Source organism: Suncus etruscus, chromosome 11 (assembly GCF_024139225.1).
Source record: "Suncus etruscus isolate mSunEtr1 chromosome 11, mSunEtr1.pri.cur, whole genome shotgun sequence".
NCBI lineage: Eukaryota > Metazoa > Chordata > Mammalia > Eulipotyphla > Soricidae > Suncus > Suncus etruscus.
Window position 1 is genome coordinate 102,267,074 of NC_064858.1, and position 26,342 is coordinate 102,293,415.

The window sequence follows — 26,342 nt, forward strand, 5'->3', positions numbered from 1 at the left end:
CCATACATTGATTTAGGAGTCTCACCTGTCTATGTAGAAATATTTCAGAATAAAGCATTTGATAAATAAAAAAGCCAAGAATAATCTATAACAAATATGATAAAGACAGGATATTTCAATATATACAAAAATAAAAACAATATTTTTAAGTTTGATGAAACAAAGACTTTTTGAAGCATTATTATTGTATATGTAGTTAGGGTTAACTAAGCTAATAAATAGTCTTTTTTTTTTTTTTTTTGGTTTTTGGGCTACACACAGTAACCCTCAAGGGTTATTCCTGGCTATGAGCTCAGAAATTGTTCCTGGCTTGGGGGACTGTAAGGACACTGGGGATTGAACCCAGATCTGTCCTGGGTCAGCTGCTTGCAAGGCAAACGCCCTACCATTCCACTATCTCTCCAGCCCCATTAGTCATTTATGTTTGAAAGAATCATACAAATTATACCCATCCTCTAAGAAGATACATTTATATTTAAACATGAAGTAGAATTCTCTAATTTTTAAGCAATGATAACTCTAAAGTATTCTAGTAGAACAAGTGAAGGGAAGATGTATTTTTTATGTGTATTTTTTACGTTCTCAATTGTCTAGAAGGTTCCATTAATAGATAATTTTGCTATTATTTAAATGGAACCTAGGAGATATTTGGTCTGGTGATTAACATTTTAAATACATTTTATTAGCACTATATAAGAAAATAATAAAATTTTCACATTATCAACTCCCAGAAATTAAAATTTTACCTGCTCTCTATATAGATGTAGATTGCTACTTTAACATTTAAGTTATTCACAATTGTTTGTTACTTACATGCCTATAATGATGAAGTATTATTCAAAGACCAAGCCTTGAATGATCGCAATAAGTGTTACTAAAGAGTTTTGAGAAAAACTGCCAATATTTGGCAATATTAATTGAAGTAGTACAGTACTTACTAAAAGAACACTTCAAACTTCATAGTAAAATTTTTCCAAAATTATCTCTTGGTTTTAAATGACTTCCAGACTTCAAACAACTCTGTTTAAAATTTTCATTAAGCTGGGACTTTTTACTGATTTATTATTTCATTATGTTTCAATATCAAAAGATGTCATTCTGAATGACATGTTACTAGTATAGGTAGGTTTATTCATTCAGCTACACATTAAAATATCCTTTTTATTCACCATTATGAAAAATACATATTAGATTAAAAAGTAATAAACAGAGTTGTACATAGAACAAAACAGAGAACTTTTTATTAGTTTAGTTTGGTGATAAATTCTAAATTTCCATGACCCTATACAGCATTATCTTTGAATACATTTGTAAAGCACTGTATTTTTTATTATCTATTATGAATATATCTTTTAGGGAATATTTTTGTAACAGGTATAGAAATTGAATAAAGTAACATATCTGACTTTGCCCTCAGCAAAATACATATCATGAATTAAAGATGGAAATTAATGAAGAAACAACACAGTTTTGTAAGAGGCCTATTCTATTAAACCAACAAAGACAAATTCCATTGCATTTAGGAAATGGCGAGAAGGACATTTCAAGATGTAAAGATTATGTGTATGTTCGTATCTTTATTTTTAGTAGTTTTGTTTAATTTGTGGAGTACTTCACACTAAATTCATAAGTCCCGTTAGTAGAAACTTTGAAACAAAATTCTATATAGCATTAAAATTTTCCTTGCTAACAAAATTTTAAAAATAAATTGACCACATAAATAAGAAAATATATTTAGTAACTTAAAAGCTGTGCCAGCACTATTTTTCATAATGGCATCAGCAAAATAGTGAAAGAAATACTGGAAAGAACAAGAGTGATGGCTGTGTCAGCAGTAACTCATACTATTATCAAATGCACACCAGCTTGCCTAGGAGTGCCAGGTTTAGAATTCACTGGAATTTAGCCTAGAATAGAAAAACAAGGAGTCAAACTCATGTCAGGAGTAAAGAAATTCTGGAAGTCAACCTCTTTTGCCTCAAATTGAAAAGGCAGTTGTTTTTTTAAGACTCCAAGACTTAAGCACTGAAAGACAGATTCAATTTTCGAGGGAGATTATTATGACCACCTGCTTTCTATGGAATCATTAAGGAAAAAATTACATGGCATTGTTAAGGAATCTCTTGTTCTGATTTAGGCCAGTGCTGTTTTGTCTGCTTATCTGTCGTGTTTTTGTGTGTGCATATTTTCAGAGTCAATTTCATATACAGAGCTAATTAGTTTTTACCTTCAGAGCCCTATATAAGAGAAAACTATTGTAATTGTTCTGATTCCCCCCACTCCCCCATAAAACCAATCAGATGAAGGTTGCGGTTTTATAGATCTGAGTCTTTACAGATACTATGATATAAAACCATAGGGATGGATAGAAAAAAATGAACCAGATTTTTAGAAAATCATATCACTTCTCTAGCTTATCCTTTTCAATTAAAAAATGGTTCAGTTACACTGACTTTGTCGGTTCACATATTATTGTGAAGACAACATAACTTGGAAGTCTTCAAAATGCAGGTAGTAGACTTGGAAATAAATGGTCCATTAGAGGTTCATTGATTTTATGTATAGATCTCCCAACATTTCCATCTCCAGTAATCTATTTAGACACTCTAGATTTATATCAATTATGTATAGATTACAAAATAATTTTATAATCTTTCTATTCAGAACCACTGTCACCAAATCAATTCTCTTATCTCTGGCAATGTGGACTACTGCACAAGTACATAAGTCTTATGAAATGTTTTATTCCTCAAGCAGATGGGTCAGGATCATCAGAAGCAGCTTCTTTAGCTCAGGGAGAAGGTTATATTTAATGGGACAAGTAGTTTTTTACTTGACATTCTGTTATAGAAGTTGGCCATTTTGTAAAAATATTTGATAAAACAAGCTGCAGTATATTTTGATGACTATCAATATTAAGTCTTATTAAGAGATAAAAATATATTTCCCACCTAGCTGTTACCCTTTGACAATTTTTAATTATTTTGATATGAGAAAAGATGATGATAAAAAAATGTGGGGGTTGTTTTGAATCTAATCTCTTCTACTTTAGCCAGATTTGTTTTTTTAAAAACATACTATAAAAATAGATAATTGTTTTATTTGAGTAGAGCTCTACAGACCATAGAAGGTGTCAGAGATCAAACCCAGGGTACCACATACAGAGCAAGAAACTTGTACTATGTCTCCAAATTCCCCCAAATATTTTAATATTGGGAAAGTATGGAGAGTAGAGTGATATGATGAGAAAGTTCATACTCCACAGATGCCTTACTGATGCAGATTATGCCCACTGTTGATTCAAATTTGCATCTATATTGTAGATGTGTCCTTTAGTTTCCTGTGTAGACATTGATATGAGAATTCACTAAAAGTTAGTTCATGTTCTTTTAGTAAATTAATTGGGATACTATAGACCCTGTACTACAATAACTTTATACAAAGAAAATGTCTTCATACTAGTTATTTTTTCTAAATTTTTATGAGAACACGTGCTTGGACATGAAGGCAAATACAAATGGAGATACTTACAACTAGAATTCATTATTCAAAGCACTTTAGATAGCTCAAAGTGTATTGCCCAAAACCTTGACAAATATTCTCAATTGTCTCTATTACAGACAGGACTAAAATAGTAAAAATGAATTCAGCCATTAGCAATGGTATCATTTTAATGTGCTCCAGCAAAAACTGCTTGTTAAATTTAATAAGTATCCAATCAATTTTTCTTGACTTCAAAACTCATTCTATTTTTATTCAAAAAAGGAGTTGAACAAATGAATGAACTGAGTTTACTGAGTTCTGGTTTGTTCCCAACTTCAGTTATATGACTTAATCATTTAATAATTCTACATAATAATAAATGTCCCTACATTTAGTAAGGCGAAATAAAAAGGTAGAAAGAAAATACTTGTTTCGTCTATATTTTACATATTGACATGTTTATTTTTCAAGTTCTTATTTAACTATTCATTTTTCAGTTAAATCCTTGATCATAATAATTTGTAAATAATGCTTTCAAATTCTTTTCCAAGTTTGTCAATAGATCCTTCAGCATGATTGATGCTGATGGCCAATATAATGATGGACATATTTTGGATACAAAAAATGCAAAGACTTCTTCACAGCTAGTGTCAAGAATCTGTGGTCCTTTTGGTTCTGTCTGAAGAGCAATATTTACACTGGAATACTAGAAGAAAAGCAGGAGTCTGTGGGTCTTTGGGGGCTCACAGTCTTCACACTGACCCTCTATATGCTTTCATGTTTTTCTTTTTTACCCCCCATCCTTGTCAGCAATTTTTCTATCTTTTAAATCATAATTTAAATAATAAGGCTTTTTTTTTCTTATTTGAGAGGCACTAAGGAGCTAAAGCCTTTCTTTAGGGAGAAAGGTTTGAACTTGCCATAGCAACAATGTTCCTTACAGTTTGGAGCATTAGTAGAAAATAAGCCTGTAACAGAGATAAGGAAGTACAAGGAGTCCGTAAAAGCAGCACTGAGAATGTCAGCTAATACCATTAGAAAGAAGTGTTCTGCACTCCTTATTTGAACTCTGAGTAAATGGAGTTTTAATGTGCATATATGTCCAGCACATTGAGAAATCAGAACTAAGTTCAAAGTGTACATCCTAGAAAAAGACAAAAAGAGGTCAATGTTGGGAGGCAGGCGAGAATTCTAACTTCTAAGCACTAGACGCTGAAGAGCTCTTAAGAGTTTCTAATAAGAAATCGTCTTTAAAACAAAAAGAGCACCTGTCCTTCTGATAGGCTCAAATATGACTGATATGACGTCTCTGTTTTTGTTTAGAAACTAATTCAGTATTTTTTTAAATTTAAGATCATTTATTAATAGAATTATTAAGACCAACTAATCATTTGCTAATTGCTGAGGTAGAATAATTGACTCACAAGTTTTATGTCATGAATACATTTTTAAAAACAAAACTATAGTGGAGAGATAATATTCATAAAAACTTTTGTTTACAGGTGTAATTATTTTATTGTGTTCAGGAAAGGATTTATAGTGCTGGTAATGGAAGCTTTTGAACAACCTGAGTGTGTTAAATACAAAATAATATAAATCTGCTTTACTTACTCATTTAATGAAAGCTCAATTCTTATGTATAGTAGCTTAGAAAAGAGATAAAACTAAACATAATATAAATAATAATTATTTATATATAATTATATTTTAATTATAATTATAAATATCTTATAATCACATATTATTATTTATAATTAAATTTATATATAGTTATATATAAATTATATATGATCATATATTATATATAATGTTATATATTCATTTATATTTCTGTATACTTGGTGTATATTTCTTGGAATTCTTATGCTTACACAATCTCATTTTGTTTTATATAAATATTTTTTCTTTTTATTTTCTGGGCCAGTGATATACCTACTCCTTCTCAGAAATTACTGCTAGATCTGTGGTCATGGATCAATCCTGGCAGTGCTCAGGGGACCACATGGGTTACTAAAAATCAATTCTGGATCAGCCTCATGCAAGGCAAGCACCATAACCCCTGAACTCTTTCTGGCCCTCTATATGAATCTTTAAAGTTAAAAATAAAAAAGAAGCAGATGACATTTCTTATACATTCTTATAATATAAATTTTATTTCTCTTTTTATTTTAAACAAGTGCCACCAGTCCATTTTTCCTCCCTGTCATCGATGGTGCTCCATTGGTTATTATTCCAACAAACCTCTTCCATGTCAAACCTGCATTCTCAATGGCATCACACAGATGCCTAAATATCTCATTGGCGGTGGTCTGGCCATGCATTGGAATTATTGTGAGCAGCTCCTCTGTCAATTCAAAATTGCAATCAACACCACAGACATAAATTGTGAGCTGCGCAGTGTCTGTTATATCTGTGCCTTCGTCAAGAGCAACTGAGTATGCATCAAAACATTTGGCTTTCTCACACAGTTGATGATTAATGTCACTTGACATGTCAGAAATGCTCTCTGCCACAGTGTTGGCAGAAAGGCTGATTTTGCTAAACTGACCTTTCTTTTCTGGACAGATAACACTTGCAGCCTGTAGCATGCATTTTTTTTTTTAACAAACTCTCCTTCTGTAAATGGTTTCTCTGCCTTAGCGATCATCTCACTAACCATGTAACTAGCTTCGACTGATGCAACATTCTCTTTGCTTTCTTGAAGAAATCTTGTTGCCTCATTAGACATGCTTTAAGACTGGCAACCCATTTGGCACTCTCATTTCCTTGGTATTTTGCACATTCCTTAGCATGTTTAGTTGAATAATGGCGTTTCAAGTTGTATTCCTTGTGCACTGCAACTTTCTCTGAGCAAATAAGACATGTGGGGATGCCCCTGTGCTCAACAAAGAAATACTGCATCTCCCACTTTTTCCTGAAGAGGAGGGTGTAGAGAAGGCCATTGCTCTTCACTGCATTATCCATCAGCAGGCCCTTTGCAGTAAATGCCTGCCATGTGACAATGTGATGTCTGTTGTTGTGAAATGCATCAACCAAATCAGATCCTGGGGCTTAAAGCACAGGAGGTTCTGTGCTTTTTTAGAGGAAATGGAGTCAGAATATGAATATGTTCTCTATTTCACTGAGGTACATTGGCTCAGCAGGTGAAATATCCTGAAAAGATTTTTTGAGTTGAGAGAAGTGAAAGCCTTCATGGAGAAGGATGGGAATGCTGTTTCTGAGTTGAGTGATCACAAATGGCTCATGGACTTAGCTTTTCTTGTTGACATCACACATGAGCTGAATGTAAAAAGATGTTACAAGGCCAGGGGCAGCTTATCAGTGCTGCCTATGACAACGTGAGAGCATTCTCCACAAAACTTGTGTTATGGAAATCCCAGCTCTCTCATTCAAACCTTTGCCATTTCCCAGCAGGCAAGGAACTTGTGGATGCAGGCATACCATTCAGTGGTGAGAAATATGTTGATGCTATTTTTAAGCTAGAGAAGGAATTTGATCACAGATTTGCAGACTTCAAAAAGCACAGAGCCACTTTCCAAATTTTTGTGGACCCCTTTTCCTTTGATGTGCAAGATGCCCCTCCTGTGCTTCAAATGGAGCTCATTGACCTGCAATGCAACTTTGATCTCAAAGCCAAGTTCAGGGAGATTAGTGGAAAAGCAGACATGCATGGGCAATTTTTGAGAAAATTGCCCCCAGCTTCCCTGAGCTTTCCCAAATGTTCAAGTGCACCATGTGCCTTTTGGGAGCACATATTTTTGTGAAAAGTTATTCTCCACATTAAACTTCAATAAGTCAAAGTACAGGTCTAGACTTAATGATGATCATCTTCAAACCATACTGAGTGTCTCAACTGCTTCCTCTCTAAAGCCAAATGTGGTTCAAATTTGTGAGAAGAAGTGCTGTCAAGTCTCTGGCAGCAAGAAATAGGCAAAAGATGCCATGTTCAGAAGAACTGTTCATGATCTTCATTCAATGTTCTATTCATGTTCAGAAGAAATAATTAAAACTGTTAATAATGAAAAAAAAATTTTGTTTCTCTGTGGGCCATAATTTGTGCTTAGAGGTTGCTCCAGCTAGTGCTTAGAATAACATGGATTGTGGGAACTGAACCAAGACCTCCTATATGCAAAGCTTTTAAGGGTCCATTTGTCTATAATCTCTTGAAAGACTTTTTTAAAGAAAAATTATTTTGTTCTGAAACATACAAATGCTCAGGTTTTGCATATTTTAAATTAACAAATATAAATATGAGCATTTCTTTTGGAGTAAAGTATTTATTCAAAGACTATAAGGTCCCGCTTGCATAGCATCCAGGTCTTTGTATAGTTCCCTAGGAATTTATAATGTAAGCAATAAATTGGCAAAAGTAGAAATTTTTTGAAAAAAAAAAAAAAAAAAAAAAGCTCATGCTAAGCCTGGAGCCTAATAGTGTAAGGCCAGTCTTTATAAATTTTATAAAGAAGTTAACCTAGTCTCTCTTCTTTCAATAAAGGTTTGTTTTTAAGCAAACTATTATAGTTTACTAACATTGTCATATATTAATACTTGATAAAAATTTTGTATTACCAAAATTCATGCCAAAATAATTCAATGCTCTATTAAGTGTCTCTGTTTTTAAATATACACTATTTAGTTGTGCGATGTTTAGTGACTTCCTTTTCCACCTGGTAAAAGTGTTTATCTTTCTACAATTTATGAATTGATTAACAAGTGATATTTTCCAGCATTTTTGCAGTTATGCTAAAAGAATTTTCCTTTCAAAGCCTTTAGTATTAATAGTACCACAGTGAAAGTTGAGGCTCTGAGGAAACTAAAGAATAATTAATTACTACATGATTAATTGTCCTTAACTATGCAGTGATCATTTTTGAAAGACCTTAGAATGCAACTAATTTTAATGCAAGAAATAACTATCTCAGTCCATGACACTTCATGGAAGTTTTTTCTTCATAAATGTCACTTTTTAACTGTTTAGATATTACTAAACATGGATATTAGAAGGAACAGTATTGAGTGCTACAAATTTTTACAAAATGCAAATGAGACTCCTCTGAAGAATAACTAAATAAAAATTAAAATAAAAATTTAAAGTTGATGAAGATTTTGCCTCAATTACTGAAGCGACATTCAAAATAAAAATAAATTCTGTGATACTATAAAACACAAAAGACTGCATATGTTAATTTACTGTGAAATAGAGTAAGACATTTGTCTAGCTATCTTGAGATGAATATCCTCTCTTGCTATTTGTCTTGAACTTTACAATTATGGTAATGGCCTCAGAGGCAGGTTGCCTGGACCAGGAATTCAATAGCAGGACTTTGATGGGCCGTGTTTTAACACTGACCCGAATAGCCTCTGTGTACCTATTGCTATTCATAAATTTCTGTAAAGCCAATTTTGAAATAATTGACATCTTTAGCATTTTATCTATTCCTGAGATTCATGAAACAAAATTATTTTAATTATTGGAATGTCATCTTTTGTCATATTTGTTTCATGTTTGCCTTTACAAATAGAGATACGTGGAAATGCTTTCTTTAAGACTCTACTTCAGGTGCACCTGTGTCCAATTAAATCCCTTAATAATTTTATTTTCTCTTCTAAAGATCTTACTTATGATAAAGTAATGCCTTTCTTTTGATGTATACTAGCTTGAAAATTGTATTTAAGCTAGCTTGATGGCTTGTGGACACATTTTTTCCATACTATTCACTTTATGTATTCATTTAAACTCACTCAGGGGTCTCAAACTCAATTTACCTAGGGGCCACAGGAGGCAAATCGGGGCGATCATTAAGTGCAAAGTCAGTAGTAAGCCTTGAACATTTGGGGGGTGTGACCCAAACAACTAAAACAAAACAAAACAATAAAAGATTCCTCTAGGGCAGGGACACAAAATGTTGTACCAACCTAAATAATTCATACTATTAATGGGATAGACTTATACATATATTATCAGGTATTAATACTACAGATAAATTTTTTCTATATACACTATACACTTTTCTATCTTCAGGAGTATGATTTCAATTAGTAGGAATAAAGTTAGTGAGTGTTTTTTTGTCCTTCTAGTTTGCCAGCAAGGGCTTTGTTGCACTGTTTATGGAGAGGTTCAAAAAGATGTTGAGTTATAGTCCAGTTAAATTGTTCCTATACATATATTTATAAATAAAAATTTTCATAGTGACTCTTTTTTTTTGTTTTTGTTTTTGTTTTTTGGGCCACACCCTGTGACGCTCAGGGGTTACTCCTGGCTATGCGCTCAGAAGTTGCTCCTGGCTTCTTGGGGGACCATATGGGACACCGGGGGATCGAACCGCGGTCCGTCCTAGGCTAGCGCAGGCAAGGCAGGCCCCTTACCTCCAGCGCCACCGCCCGGCCCCCATAGTGACTCTTAAAGGATTATTCAAATTATGGAATATTAAGAGCATTTAGACTACTCAGATTATTATTTTATTAAAACATGTTTTAATATTTAATCCTTTTATCTGATTAAATATCTGATTAAATATTTAATCAGTACTATGGCCATTTCTTTTCATTTGAAAATTTTTCTTGAAGGGGGCAAGCCTGGCTGTATTCAGGGTATACTTATGGCTCAACCCTGAGGAATAAACATCTCTGATGTTGGATTAGAATCTAGAACAGTTGGATGGAAGACAAGTACTTTACCTGAAGTCCTATATCTCCAGTTCTGGCATTTAGATTTTGTTTATCTTCCCATTTAGTTGAAGTTTGAATTTTAGTCTGTTCTTTCTCAAAATTAATAGCTTTACTTGGAAGAGAAATATTTTCATTGATTAAATCTATTAGTTTTATTTATATTTTAAAATCTATTGATTTATAGTAACATGGCTATAATAGTAAATAGAGAGATGGATGTATATATAGATAGGTAGATAAGATAAATAGATGGATAGATGATTAGGGTCTACAATGTAACCTAATCGAAACTACCAGCACCAAAGTGCCAAATACTTTCATCACTGTCCTTAAATTAATTCTAATATCACTTTCTTCCCTTCCTTCTAGTTTCAAGCCCCCTCCACACGGTGCTTGGCAATCTCAGTCGGGAGTAATTCCTAAGTGCAGAGCCCAGAGTAACCCCTGAGCATTGCCATTCAAAAACAAAACAAAACACAATGATCAAATACCAGGTGATCTCACGCACATGTGTTGTATTAAGAAAAGAAACTAAGAAAAGGGAGAAAATGCAACGATAAGAAATTTTTAGATTTTGGTTTTTAGAACTGAGGTTACCAAGCTCTTTGGGGAGAGTGGTTGAGAAGATATGAGATACCTAGAATTGAACCCAGTTGGCCATTGCAAGGCAAGTATCTTATTAATATCTATACTTGGGGTTCTCATACATATTTTTAAGAAAGGATTTCTTTTCTTTTGGTTATAATGGTAATACTATCACGGTGGATATATACTTCTTATTTATTTCATGTGTTTTCTGATTAAATGTAAAGAGATGATTTCTCTTTCTGAGCAAAGCATGACATTAATTACCTTTTTACAATCTCTGTAAGTGTTCTTGAAATAAGAGAAGAGCTATTGAAAAGCAAAATAAACTCTCTAAACAAAGTTTTCTATCTTACTTTAAAAGACAAGTAAAGAAGCTCTTCTTGTGATCTTTGATTTCTTTTGAGAGCTAACAAAGATATCACTTGGGCCTGAGAATAATCTAGTCTTTCACACTAAGATCTTCATGTTCTGTTCGTTGTTAAGCACTTTGCTGACACTTTTGATCCCACATGACAGAGTACTTACAGAAAATAATCTATATTGACTCATCCATTTTTTATTATAACTAACATAGATGTTAATTTTTCTGCTAGTTCCCTCTGCCAGTTTTCCTGCTAGTTTCTCTGTAAGTCGTGATAATAATATATGACTATTTTATACAAGTCAAAGTAATATTATTTTATAGTGTCCTATAGTGAAGTTTAATTCCCTTTTTTCTCTATATCCCATTAGTTAAAATTTGCTTTTCTGCTACTGAGTAACTGTGTCATCTTTTTCATCAGCTCCAAAACATCTATGAACTATATATGCTGTTTCTGTTACAAATTTAGGAATCAAAACTTTTTCAATTATTAATTCAATTTACCTGAAAAATTATTATTAGGAACTTAAATGTAAAATATTCTTTGAGGTTCAAAATTGGCTTTTAATAATATATACAGGGAAAAATACTGAAATTATCAGCCACAATAAAACTGACTACGTTTGTACAATTTCTGAATATTTTAAAATGTTAAATATAACATTCTTGTATTTTATTTATTTATTTATTTATTTTTGACAGGAAACCATCTTCTCAGATGGCTATGTAGATTATTAGTCAAGGTCCTATATCTTAAACTGTGAGGTGAAGTTTTTGTTTTATAATTTATAACCAGTATAGTTATACAGTTTATAAATATTATAAAACCTAAATTTATGCTGTTAAAGATACAATATTAATATATATTATTATACAAGATCTAAAATTCTGAACTCATCTTTAAATTTATGGGTCTTAATAAGTCTATATGTCCTAGAGTTATTTGCAGTAGTAGTAAATATTTTAACTTAAAAAAATTCACTCTTTATTGCAAATATATAGGCTTTTATGATTTGAACAACAAATGCAACATTTTATCATCTAGTTGTTTGATAATTTACCATTTCTATCTGTACTTACTATAAAATAGCTGATATTAGTAATATCAAAATGTACTATTAAAACTCAAGCATTAATTAGAATTATCTTATTAAATTAAATCACTCAAAATACTATACAAACTAAAATAACAAATTTTCACTTGATAGTAACACTAATATATTTCTGTGAGTTTATTGACTTAAATTTTAAACTAGATGAATTCATATAGTTCATATGGCAAAAGAAAACTTTTATTGTAATCTAACAAAACTGAGTATTTAAGATGTATGTATTTTTAAATGTTCTAAATTTAATTTTGACAAGCAAGTAATATTGTGGATTGCTTAAATTGTTTGCACCTGTAACTGAAACATTAGAGATTTCTCACGATGGATGTAAGAAACAAATGTATATTCTAAAAGATTGGCTTTAATTTATTTATATTTATATTATAAATATTTTTATTTATAATATTTTACATTTATATTATATATTATAAATATATATTTATATTATTTATTTTTAAATTTTATTTAAATGTCTTACCAGCTTGTCAAATAGTTAAGGACAGAGAGTAAAAAACTCTTACTACCAATAAGTAGATAGTACTACTGTCAAAAAGAATGAAGGCATTATTATTTTGCAGTAATTTAAAATCCTTGGCTAAGAACCTGAAGCACTGCAGAAGAGTTGAAATGAGTTTATGCTCACTAACTAATCGCAGGAAATATATATCAAAAACAAGTATTTTGATAAATTCATTAGTGCTTAGTTCACCATCATTTCTAATTATTTAATTAAAGATATAGAATATGAGGTGTTCAAGAGATTTGTTTTTGTTTGGGCGCTACACCTAGAAATGTTCAAAGACATTTTGTTCAGGGGGGTCATTTCTAATAGTTCTTGAGGGATCAGTTGGTGACAGGGACTAACCCAAAGGAGTTTACTGCCTAAAAGGCAAGCATCTGAACCTCCATTCTATTTCTCAGAACTGAAAAACTAAAACAATTCCAGCTGAATTGATGATAATAGTGAAAGATTTAAATAGTTTTAAAGTTCATACTGGGAACTTATTTATTGAATCATATTGAATGGTGAGTTTAAAAATAGAACATTACACATGTCAATATATTTTCATTTAGTTTATTTGGACAAATGTCTGTAAGGAAGTAGGGGGAACAGAGTCATGAAATCTTAAAAAATGAAGGGAAAAATGCTTGCCTTGCATACAACAGACTGATTTAACTTCTGGCTCCACCTATGATCCCAAAGAAAACTACAAGGAGGGGCCCGGAGAGATAGCACAGCGGCGTTTGCCTTGCAAGCAGCCGATCCAGGACCAAAGGTGGTTGGTTCAAATCCCGGTGTCCCATATGGTCCCCCGTGCCTGCCAGGAGCTATTTCTGAGCAGACAGCCAGGAGTAACCCCTGAGCAATGCCGGGTGTGACCCAAAAACCAACAACAACAAAAAAAAAAAAAAAGAAAACTACAAGGAGTGTTCTCTGAGCACAGAATCAGGAATAGGTCCTGAGCACTGTTGAATGTGACTTAAAATCGCCATTCTCAAAATAGTGATGGGAAGCTAAATGATATGAACATTTTAAAAGGTTATATGAAACACATGGTATATGATAATTGTTCACACTAATTTTAGGGGTTGCTTGGATGAGAATGACTAACGTGATTAGACAACCTGTTCATGATTTATGATTGACATTATGGGAAGCATTTTCATGGTTGTTTCCTGTGACCCAAGATTATGATAATTAATGAAAACACAAGTGATTTATTGAAGCTAATTTCTGCCATAGCATCATTACTACGTCTTTCAAGATCTTGAGCAAGTCTGTTGAAGTTTCAGAACTTCATTACATATAGTGCAGTACATTTTGTGCTCCATCTTAACATTTTCCTTTAGCTGTGTCACATTCCTGATGATATGAGACATGACACATTTAGCTCAAATTTTGCAAGCGAAACACAAGGCAGCTGATGGATGTAGTCACTGAAGAGGCTTACAATTTAACCCAATCTGCTTCCAGTGTATTTGAGAGTACAGAAATTCATACAAACATTTGCTGAAAGTTACAAATTCTGAAAGGTTAATAACGTTATCCTAGATCTATAATATATAATTTACTTTTAAATATATTTATTAAGTTATTTTATTTTATTCTATTTTATGGGTTTTGAGCCACACCCAGTGACGCTCAGGGGTTTTCTCCTGGCTATGCGCTCAGAAATTAATCCTGGTTTAGGGGACCATATGGGATGCCAGGGGATCAAACTGCGGTCCGTTCTAGGTCAGACGCGTGCAAGGCAAATGCCCTACTGCTGTGCCACTGCTTCAGCCTCTATTTTAAAACATTTAAAACATTTTAAAACATTGGTGGCTTGACTGTGGGTTGTCAATGATAGTTGAAAGAAAAAGAATATAAAATATATTTCAGTTAATTATTGTAAAACTAATAAATCTCAAAATATTATTATTAGATAACAATAACAAAATATTTTAAATAGAGATCTGTCAGGGTTATGGTGTCCCTGTATTGCTTTCTATAAAAAGTAAAATTTACAGTATCACTTGTTTTATGGTATGTGCTGATGACCATATGTGAATGATGATGACTATATTTTAAAATTGTTCTTCAATATATACTGCATATCAGTTTACTCCTTTAACAGGTTGAACATAAAAATGAGAGTTTGAGCATAAATATTTTAAACATGGGATTTTGAAAAGTTAATAAAAGCATTGATATAGAGAAGCAACATTTATTTTCACTTGTTTTATTTTATATTTTGATATTTATGTATCTATAAATATTAACTAATCAGAAATAATGACAGAGTTTAGACAGACATATAACTGATTTTTAAGAGTTTAAAGTTGAAAACCCTTTGTACATTTTGGAAACTTATAAAGTAGAGGACAACATAAAGTTTCATAGTAAAATTACCTAATATTAAAAAGTTAAATTACAAATAATTTTTCTCACACAAAATGGAATTATGTTAACATTTTACAAAAGATAATTGCACCATGGCAGATATCATGCTACATAAATAAAACATGATGAATACCTTTTCTCACTGTGTTTGCTTTTCTTGTTTGAATTCTGGATCACATTTCTCTGCTTTCACATTTGTCATGACTTGAATAAATCATGGAAAATAAGAGTAAAAGCCTAACCTTCAGTACTAGTTATGCCTATATTTTCTGTTCTAGCCTTGTGTCAGCAAGGAGTTCAGATTGGTAATGATTCATGTAGCATTTTGTTAAAACTATAAAATCTTAAAAGATTTTATATGTGGTTATATAGAATTTATAAATCAAGTATAAATAGCATGTATCATTTTAAATCTTTATGAAAAACAATAAGTTGCATCAACATGGTCATAGATTGTGAAAGTGTTTACAAATCACTTTTCACTGCTGTGTATTATACTTCGTTTATGCTCTTAATATTTTACCATTAAAATAACTCATGTACTTCCCTATCATAATGGAAGTTTCATGGAGGCAAAAATTTGTCCACTTTATATTTGTTTTCCTATCCTCCAATATTGAACACTTTTCACAATCAACAGTCAATAATTATATAGAACTAGATTATATCAATATTATATGTAGCCCTTTCATATCTTTGTCATATTTAAAACAATATCATATATTTTATTGATTTGATTCCCACAGATTAGAACAGTAGCTTTACCTTGATTCAAGAGTATGTTTTGGGGGCTGGAGCCATAGCACAGCAATATGGCATTTTCCTTGCACACCGCTGACCCAGAATGAACCTTGGTTTAATCCCGGTGTCCCATATGGTCCCCGAAGTCAGGAGCCATTTCTGAGCAAAGAGCCAGGAGTAACCCCTGAGGGTCACCAATTGTGGTCCCAAAACCAAAAACAAAAAAAAAGAGAGAGAGAATATTCTGTAAATAAGAGATTGTTTTACATTAATAAATGAAAGTACTTAAAAATAAACTATTCAGATATACTAGAATAAAAGGAAACATAGGTATATCCATGTCTACATTGATGTCTAAATTTAATTTGAGTTTTCAATTCCAAATTAAATAGTTTGTTGAACTACCATTGATCATCAAAAACCTAGCAGTTTTTAAGATTCAGTAGAACATATTTGTATCACAAAAATAAATCCATAGTATGTGTATTTTTGCTCAGTATTCCATTTTTTAATGTTTACTTATCTTGCTAATGATGACAATTTGTAGTTCTAGCTACTTATCTTGACATTGAGGGCTTTCAATGATTTGTTTTGTTACTCGATAATAATCACTAATGAATTATTACTCACTATCCTCTCAGAAACAAACAAACAAACAAACAAAAAACAGCAGCTCATCCTACCTACTAAACAGACAATGCTGATTCAGAGCTCCATGAATTTTATTTTTCTCCGATGTTCATTTGGGGCCAAACCTTTTTTCTTCTGTAATTTCCTAGACAACATGGATTGTTTTTCAGAAATCGAGTATTCTATCAGTTCCAGAATTTTCTGAACAAGGTATAGCTTTCTCTGTATATTCTTGAGACTACTTTCAATTTTTACCTGCATGGAGCAGGTGGTGTTTTAACATTTGTTTTTCATTTTAGGCTTTCTTCTACTACTATAAAGTCTTTGAAGGTCAGTTTTGTGTTTTTGTATCTTTTTATATGCTAAACCAGGCAAACCATCTGGATAAAGCAGGTGCTCAATAAATATCTGTAAAGCAAATGACCTAATTTAATCTTCACAACCATTCATGCTGACAAAAGAGGATGCTAAGGTCTAAAAAGGATGAGTGGGTCAAGGTCATAAGGTTATTAAATGACACACAGTTTTCTTTCAGATGAATACTCTTTCACCAATTTTGTAGTAGTCTTCCTGACTTTTCTCTCAGAAATACACAGAGAAATATGTATGTTTGAATCTCTCCTACAAAACTGAGTCCTGTGGTTACTCTGATACAACCAATACTTTCAATGAGTATTTTTCTTACCCTTTTATGACATTATTGTCAATAGCATCTTCAAAGACAAACTTTTATCCAGCCAAAATATTTTCTTTTGAGTTCAATGAAGTAATTCTAAATAGTGTTTACTTACGTCCTCTCCATTAGCTAAAGAGAACATGACATGTCAGCTTCCATGTTGGTTGATATTTTTCCTACAGAAAGAGACAGTTCTTCACTAGAAAATTTTCTAGCACATCATCACCACTTTCCCTCAGCAGATAGCCACTTCAATAACCTTCATACATCAAGCTACCCTGTGTACCATAGATAAGTTCATTTTTAGAATATTACTTTTATAATGCCAGTATTTCTGCTAGTCTATTCATTATGATTAAACATTAGAACCTGATAATTGATGATTCAGCATACCTGATTTTCTCATCTTTTTTATTTTTTTAATAGTTCTTTTTTTTAATTTTTATTATGATCTTTTTTTCTACCTGATTTACTCTCTTCTTTAGTTGATTCCCATTCAACTGAATGATCGACCCTTCATCCTTCAACAACACACTTTCATGTCACTTTTTTTTTTTGGGGGGGGGCCACACCCGGTGAAGCTCAGGGGTTACTCCTGGCTATGCGCTCAGAAGTCGCTCCTGGCTTGGGGGACCATATGGGACGCCGGGGGATCGAACCTCGGTCCGTCCAAGGCTAGCGCAGGCAAGGCAGGCACCTTACCTTTAGCGCCACCGCCCGGCCCCTCATGTCACTTTCTGAAGTCATCTCTTAACTAATTAATCATTTCATCCTCTATGCTTTATAGTATCCATCATATTTCATCACATTATAAGATAGCTGTTTGTGTGCTTTCCTCTTGTGTTTTCTTTAATACTTTTGAATATTAAAAGTTCTTTGAGGATAGGGACTAATTTTAGTCATATACTCTTTCAAAAATTCCAGCACCGTACCTAGCATGCAGAAGTGATACAGCGCATATTTGTAAAACCAATAAATGAGCGAAATAATAGTGACTTTCTTTTCCATATGTTATTTTCAACTTTCTTCTTCTTTTCACACTTTGTTTACTTTTCTGAAAAGTTTTTACATTACTCTTAAAATTTCAAGTGCAATAATTTATTTAAAAAGTATAATGCAAAGTGACAGTCAATATTATTGGAAGCTTCTAAATATAATTTTATATGCAACAAGACCATGAAATGTCTACAAATAGAAAGACTTATTGTTTCAATTATCATTGATCTTCTTTTGACAAATTTTAATGTTATCCATTTTTAACTTATGCTGCTTATTCACAACACACAGAAAGACACACACATACTCACAAAAATTCAATTTCCCTCAAGATTCAAATCAATTCTACCTTTTCAATTAAACTTTACATAAATAATTCATTGTCATTTTCTTTCAAATTTCCTTTTATATTTCTAGTGTGTAAAAGAAAAATTATTTTTTACTGCAGTCAAATATTTGGTCTTTTTACTCATCTTAAAGTCAGCTCAATTTCAAAGCTTTTTTTTAAAGTCACAGCCAGTAGTTTATAAATATATAAAAATGAAGTAGGAAGTATGCCATGGAAAGAGAGGTAGTAGGTGAATGGATAGGACAGGGAAGTGTATGCTACAACAATGTTGGAAGAAAATAGTCAACAGGGAGAGAGAGAAAAAAGTGTTGAAAATAAGTAAAGTTTAATAATAGTAGTGTAAACCACTATACCAAATGTTATTTTACAATAAACAAAACCAACAATATAATTCTGAACTTGTAGTAAATTGCTTGGTTACAGTTACAGTAAATTGCTTAGTACAGATGGTTACAATGATCCCATTAAAGGATATTACAGTTTTCATAAATTTACTTTTAATCAAACCTTTTTCTCTAATTCCATTACCATCTAAGGTGTAAAACTAAATATTATGGAAATTATTCATATTTGCTTGGGAGAGGTTGGGAATGATTCTAGCATTGATGACAATGATAGAAGGAATGGTAGAGGTGGTGGATAGGTGTTATGACATCAAATGACAGATAAAACTGTATTATGAGAAAATTTATAACCATGGTATTAAAATGAATACATTTAATATATTTTATTAATAATTTTTATTTTGACCAACGTGATTTACAAATAATTCACAGTAGTATTTCAGGTACATAGTGACATTGAATCAGGGGCATTCCTGCCACCAATATATATTGTCCTCCCTTTATCTCTGTTCCAGCCTGTATCTCATATCACCTTTCCTTTTCCTCCTGGGCTGCTAGTACAAGTGGTCCCTTCTGTGTCTAGCCTGTTGTAGACTGCTTCTCAAAAACAGTCATTTCCCCCCAAGAAACACAAAATAGTATATTAAGTAAAGTTTATATTTATTTTATTTATTGTAACGTAGGAAATATTGTTACAATAGTGTTAAAGTTTATGACAATAGTGTGCAAAGTTACCATATCACAATACCAAAGTGCCCCCTTCCTCCCACCCCTATCTTATTTCTCTGTCACCTTTGCAGTTTTAATTTTCATCACCCCTTACCACTTTCTTTATAATGAATTCCTAAACCAGGGAAAATATTTGCCATTATAATATAGTTTATTTTTTAAACAAGAAGTTATTATTTTTTTCAATTTACTTTAATTTTATATTTAAATTACCAAGTCATTTGCTTCATGCCTTTTCTAGAAATTATATCTTTAGCTAACCAAGACATTATTTTCAACTTTTATGTAGTTAAATATTTATTGTTGCTAAATAGTTAGTAACTAGGATTCAAATACAGCTTCATTTTAAGTTCATTTACTCTATATAACTTTTATTGAATGTTTGAATGACAAACTGAAGCAGCCGATAGTTAAGCTGTGGAATGTTTTTGCCTTCAGAGTGGAAATTATAGCTTCAAGTGATACTAATACCAAGTGTGTTTGGTGGACAAGTTAAAGTATAACTATATTTTTTGACTCTTCTAATATGACATATAAATTTCATGTACACAATAAATTAATATATAATAATATTGAATATTTACTTAGGAGAAACATTAAATTTTTATGTGGCATTACATGATGTTTTTATTTTGTTTTGGGGCCACATCCAGTGTTGCTCAGAGATTACTCCTGGCTCTTGTGCTCAGAAATTGCTCCTGGCAGGCTCTGGGAGAACCACATGAGATGTCAAGAACTGAACCAGGTTCTGTCCCAGGTTAGCTGTGTGCAAGGCAAAGGTCCTACCTCTGTGCTAGCACTTCTGCCTGGCATTAGATGATTTTCTATAGTGTCTAAATCTAGGGTATTTATCTGAGATCTATCTTTGATAATTAGAATACTTGAAATAGGCGATGTAAACATAATTTTTTTTCATAATCATGTTTCCAATTTTAGCTTTCTAATATGCTTTAAATACATAATGTAATTTGAGAAGAGATACTGTATTAGCTTATGCAATTAGTATAGTGGATAGTTGACATGTGCAATTATAATCACTGAGGGATTTAAGTAGTTCTCAGAGATTTTTGACTCAGTCATTGAGATATTATCTTCTTAATGCATTATAAACCGTTGCTGTGAAACTCAGACCAAAACTGGACAAAAGAAATTAAAGGTTAGAGACTATTAAACCTGCTTTAAAAATAAACATGCAACTGGATGACCTTATAATATATAGTTGTACGACTAGGCAATTGATTAATCTACTAAATTGTTCAACAAGTTATGATAACAGAAATATTTCTTTAAAGTCATATTTAAAGTAGCATATTAAGGTCTCCATTTTCATATGTAAAAATCCAAGATGACCTATTCTCAACTTGAAATTACAACTCACTCAAAAGCAACACTTTGTTTACCTGCTGGCTCAAAACAGGGAGAGCCCAGGGATGCGTTTAGAATTAGATGTAACAGTTTATACCTTACAGTGTTTTATTTCTGCAATGTTATTTCTCTTCTCTTGACTGCCAAAGGGCTATTTAGGCATTGTTATCTGATGCAGCTTCTTCTTTACCTTCTTTACCTCTTCCTCAAGGAAGTCTAGAGACCAAGAGCAGTTTTTTGTAAACAAAATACAAACTAGTTATTTAAAGCAGTCTTCTGAAAAAAAAAAAAAAAACTGAGCAAAGCTTTTTTTTTTTTGCAGTTATTTTCTAATATGCTAAATTAGTTTTTATTAGAGTGATATTAATATCTCAGTAATACACAGAAATTTCATTATTTTTGTCTATTTTTATTACCTTATGGTAAAGGATTACCTACTGATCATTTAATTTTTATTATTTAAAAGTCATAAGTATATGCATATATGTACATATGTATAAAGAAGAGAATTGAGAAAGGAAGGAAGGTCAGAGAGAAAAAGATCTGCTAAAATGGTACTGAAAATCAGTTGTGTAAAAGGCCAGAAAGCACAGAAATTCTGAAATCTAGTTAGTGGTCTTATATTGAACTAACTAAAAAGGTTACTTGGAAATAAAGTTGACCCTGCAGAATGCAAAAGGCATGCCAGTCGATTTTATTTATGTGCCCACTGTCCACATTTACTTTAGCTAGTGTTAAAACACAGAGTCCACTCTTTTATCTATTATCTACTATGCATTGTAGCTCATTGATTTTGTTTCATGTTGTGCTCAACTCTACTCCTTAGTTTTAAGGGATATTTTAGTCATTGGGTTTTCTTTTGTGTTGTCTCGCCTCACACAGGATAATGAACATCATCAATTTCTTTACACACATTCTGTTTATACTGTCACACATATTTTCTCATAATCATGACTCATCTATATTTCCCCATCTATTCTATTTCAGGAAAAACAGAGGTTTTTAACAGATGTTCTGCATGAAGTGATGCTGCTCGATGGCTTGGCCAGTTCCCATCCAGTATCCCAGGAAGTGCTGCGGGCAACGGACATTGACAGGGTGTTTGACTGGATCGCATATAAAAAGGTGGGAACAGCTAAGACTTGAGTGCTAATTGGATATTTCACTAGCCTGTGGTAACCAAATTATTTTTCTGCAATTATAGTCTTTTCATTCTGGCAGATAAGTGTGGGTTGTGCATTGGAAAGGTTCATGTCATTCATTTTATGAGTTACAGCTTTAATTTATATATCAGTGAAATAGGGTTAATATTTGTCAAATAGTGCATAGAAAGGTGCAAGCATTAATGAATTAGTGTTTCAAGACTTCGATGTATGAAAGGTCTTAAAAATAAATGCTTGTTTTTATTAATAGTAATGAGAAAGATGACATGTATAGTAACAAATTATTTTTCATCAATGCTCCTTATTTGGGCACTTTTAATTGGCTAATTCAAATGACTATAGGCAAGTAACAAGATATATGTATATTTTAAATATTAGTGAAGGAAAATTTGAAGTATTGTATGGTTATAGGATAATAAAAATAATAAATGAAAATTTACATACTAAAAGTGGTCTAAATGGAAAAAAGATTTGGGGGTCAAAGATTAGATGTAAACATAAATAAAATAAATTAATAAACACATTTTTGTTCATTTTTGGACTAGAATTTTTAAATTATTTTTAATTATTTCTTTATACTTGATATTGATATTGATGATTTCTTTATATTTTATACTTGATAGTGGCTTTCAGGCCTTATTCCTTGTTCTTTGTTAAGGGGTCACTTGTGGTGGGATCTAGGGACTAAAGGCTGTAGGGAATGAACCCAGACCATTGTTCTATCTTTTTTTTTCTGCCCCTCTACCTGAGTTCTAATTTTAACAAGAGCACACAAACACAATCACACACACATACATACAGATGTGTATATATGGCATGCATACATAAATACATGCATATTTATTTGACACCTAGAAGCAACTTCATAATATTTTAAATATTTCTAAAGTCAGGGCTGGTAAAGTAGTATAACAGCTCTGGTACATGCCTTACACCTGACCTCAAGTAACCCATATGATTATGATTCTCCTAATGCCCAAAAGACCTATTCCTTAACACAAAGCGAGGAGAAGGCCTTAGCACCTCAGAGTGTGGTCCAGCCTCCCTCTCCAAATAAATAATACTAGAGTATATTACCAATTTTTAGTGTAGATTAAATTTGCTTTGAAATGTTTATTTGGTTTTGAGCCACACCCAGCTATAGTCAGCTTACTCTTGGATCTGCACTCAGGAATCTCTTCTGTCAGGCTTAGGGGACCTAATGGGATGCCAGGGATCACATTTGGGTTGATTGCATACAAGACAAGTGCCCAGCCTGCTGTATTATGAGTCTGGCCCTTGAAAAAATTTTATATACTTTATTGATTTAAAATGCTTTATTTTTAAAGTATTACTTTTTCCCTAAATGACACATTTTTCTTCTTATAACTAGAAGTCAATCAATGACTCCACAGAAATCTTTTAAGTAGTCATTTTGATGTTTGTCTTTTGGCTCAAATTATGTATCTCAATGATTATGACTTAATAGTCTGTGCTTAATTTAAAAAAACACAAATTGTGTTCATTGAAAATATGTCTTCAAGTACTATCAATTGTGTTGGTTCAAAAGAATGTTTTATGTCTTTTAAAAGAATGTGAAAATGTAGAACCAGAATATATTTATAATATAAATTAATTTTTATATGATGCTCTGGCTAGATTTCTTTAATGGACATTTATTTCATATACATCTGTATTGATTCTTAAAATATGAAGTAGAAACTGATTTATTAAGCCAGTTTGAGATGAGCTTGGAGACATATGAAGTTATTTTCAACTACCCATTTGAAAAGAATATTTGTAAATACAAATTTCATATAAGCATGAATAACTTCAAGGAAACGTATTCTCATTAAATGTTATATCTGTGCTTTCACACTTGAATAGCATCTGTTTCAGAATCTAGGGTGTGATTTTATGTAAATTGTAAAATGATTACCAAGATCATGACAATTAACATGTTCTTCACCTCACAAGACTTTCTCTTTAATGTGTGCATATGAATGTGTAGTGAGAATGCATAAAATCGACTCTCAACAACCTTGGTTACACAGTGCTATATTACTATGATCACCATACTGTACATTAGATCTTCATAATTTATTCTTATTTCTATTTATATCTATTTCTACTGTTTTTACTTACCCCTACATACCATAACTCCTCCTGACCTTGGCACTTAACGACCACCATTTTAGTTTCAATTTTGATGAAATATGATTTTTTGAATAATATTTCACATATAAATGGTGGCATATAGTGTTTATGTTTCCAGGAATAATTTATTTAATTTAGCGTAATTTCCTCCAGGTTAATGCTTGTCACAACAGGAGTTTATTATTTTTATGACTCAATAAATAAATATATTTATGACTCAATAACAAATACTATGTATACCTCTATATTTTGATTTATGTGTTTAGATAAAATTTTTCATTTTTTAAAATTTGTTTTATGGGCCACCCCTCTATTTTTAGGTCCTTTGCCTGTTATTTAAATTATTTGTTTTCTTGCTATTGAGTTTCATGAGTTCTTTATATATCTTGGATATTAACCCGTTACCAGATATGCCACTTGAGTATATTTTTCTATTTTAAAAGTTGCTTTTTCTATTAATTAATTGTTTACTTTGCTGGGCAGAAGGTCTTTAATTTAATATACAGTTATTAGTTAATTTGAGCCTTGTTACCAATGTTTTGGTGTCTTAGCCAAGATATTATTGCCAAGACAAAAGTTAAGAATATTTTTATCTATGATTTCTTCTAGAACTTTTATAGTTTGATGTCTCATATTTAAATGTTAATCCATTTTATATTGATTTTTGTATAGTATAAGATAAAGGCACAGTTTCATTGTTTTGCATATAGATTGTCCATATTCTTATCTCCAGTGACTGAAGACTAATTTCCCTTATTCCTGAAATCTCTGTCAAAAATAGTGGACTATATATGAATTGATTTTATTGTGAATCTTGTATGCTGTCCCATGATTTCAATGTGTTTATTTCATAGTATTATGTTGAATTTGATTAATTTAGTTTTGAAATAGTAAGAAAATATGATGTCCTAGATTTATTCTTCCTCAGAAATGCTATGGAAATTCTGGTGTTTTCTGGCACCACATATATTTTAATATATTTTTTCTACTTCTGCAGAGTAGGTAATTTTTAAGCCATAAATATAAGCAATTATCATTTATAGAATGCTACTATGTGCTAGGCACTATTCCAAACTCTTTAAATTTATTATCTCATTTAATTCTCATAATCATCTGATAATCACTGGTATTATGATTTTCATTCTAGGCATCAGGATATTTAATTAATCTAAGGCAAATTTTTTTCAGGAAATCAAGTACAGCACCAATATTCTTACCTATCATTACATTTGATCAACTGTATAGTTATTCTGGAACAATTTGTTAAACTTTTTCTATTATAATCATCATGTACTGAGTGGTAGGAATTAATAATAAGTAAAAGTTAGGTTCTATAAAATAATTAATATAAAATATATTTTTAATTTATGGTAGGAAATTCATAAAAATATCATGTGAATGATGCTCAGCATGGATAAATCAGGTAATTCTGATTATAAAATGTTGAGTATATATTAAGAGACAGGATGTAATTTAAGCTGGTAAAAAATTGGAGGATTGCTTGTTAAACTATTTTAACTTTATCAAGCTGGTCAAGAAGATCCAATGGAGATTTTCAAGTATAAAAGACATAGTACTAAAATTGTTTCCTAGGAAGATTATTCCTGAGGTCAGTGTGATAAAGCTGAAAACATAATGAAAGTGGCATTTCAGAAAATACTGTATGGACTAGAGATGTACATACATACAGGATTTATTAAGTTCTTTGTAATGTCAGGTGCATTACTTAATAAAAACTCTTGCCTCTTTTGTGCTCTTTCCTCTGAGTGTCCCTGTTACTAAACATTAACCTCTGCCAACTGCAAACCCTCATTGCATTAGCACTTCATAGTTTATCATTTCTTATAATTTCCCTAAGAGTTATTCTAATAACTCTCACTCCTGTTCTTTTGTTATTCTTCCATAGTGTTTTCATTAGCACTTTATATAAAAACGAATTAACATGATACCGATTGTAGAGAAATAAAGTTTAGGAAGCAGCAGATAAAATTTAATGTATCAGGTTGTGTATTTAAATGCTGAGAGTTTTTGAAGAAAGGCATCACTCAATACAAATAGTCATAAGGCCAATATTGAATGAAAAATATGTATATTTAAATGACATATATTTAGAACAGAA

At 31.7% G+C, this 26,342-nt stretch overlaps 1 protein-coding gene across 1 annotated transcript in view; it reads left to right on the forward strand.

Moving 5' to 3' along the window:
• The window catches only part of TRHDE (thyrotropin releasing hormone degrading enzyme), a 429,201-nt gene that overhangs the window by 235,413 nt on the left and 167,446 nt on the right, over positions 1-26,342 (forward strand). Inside the window, exon 6 of the mRNA XM_049783963.1 lies at positions 21,912-22,049. Coding sequence (XP_049639920.1) covers positions 21,912-22,049 — 138 coding nt within the window. The remainder of the gene's footprint in view (positions 1-21,911; positions 22,050-26,342) is intronic.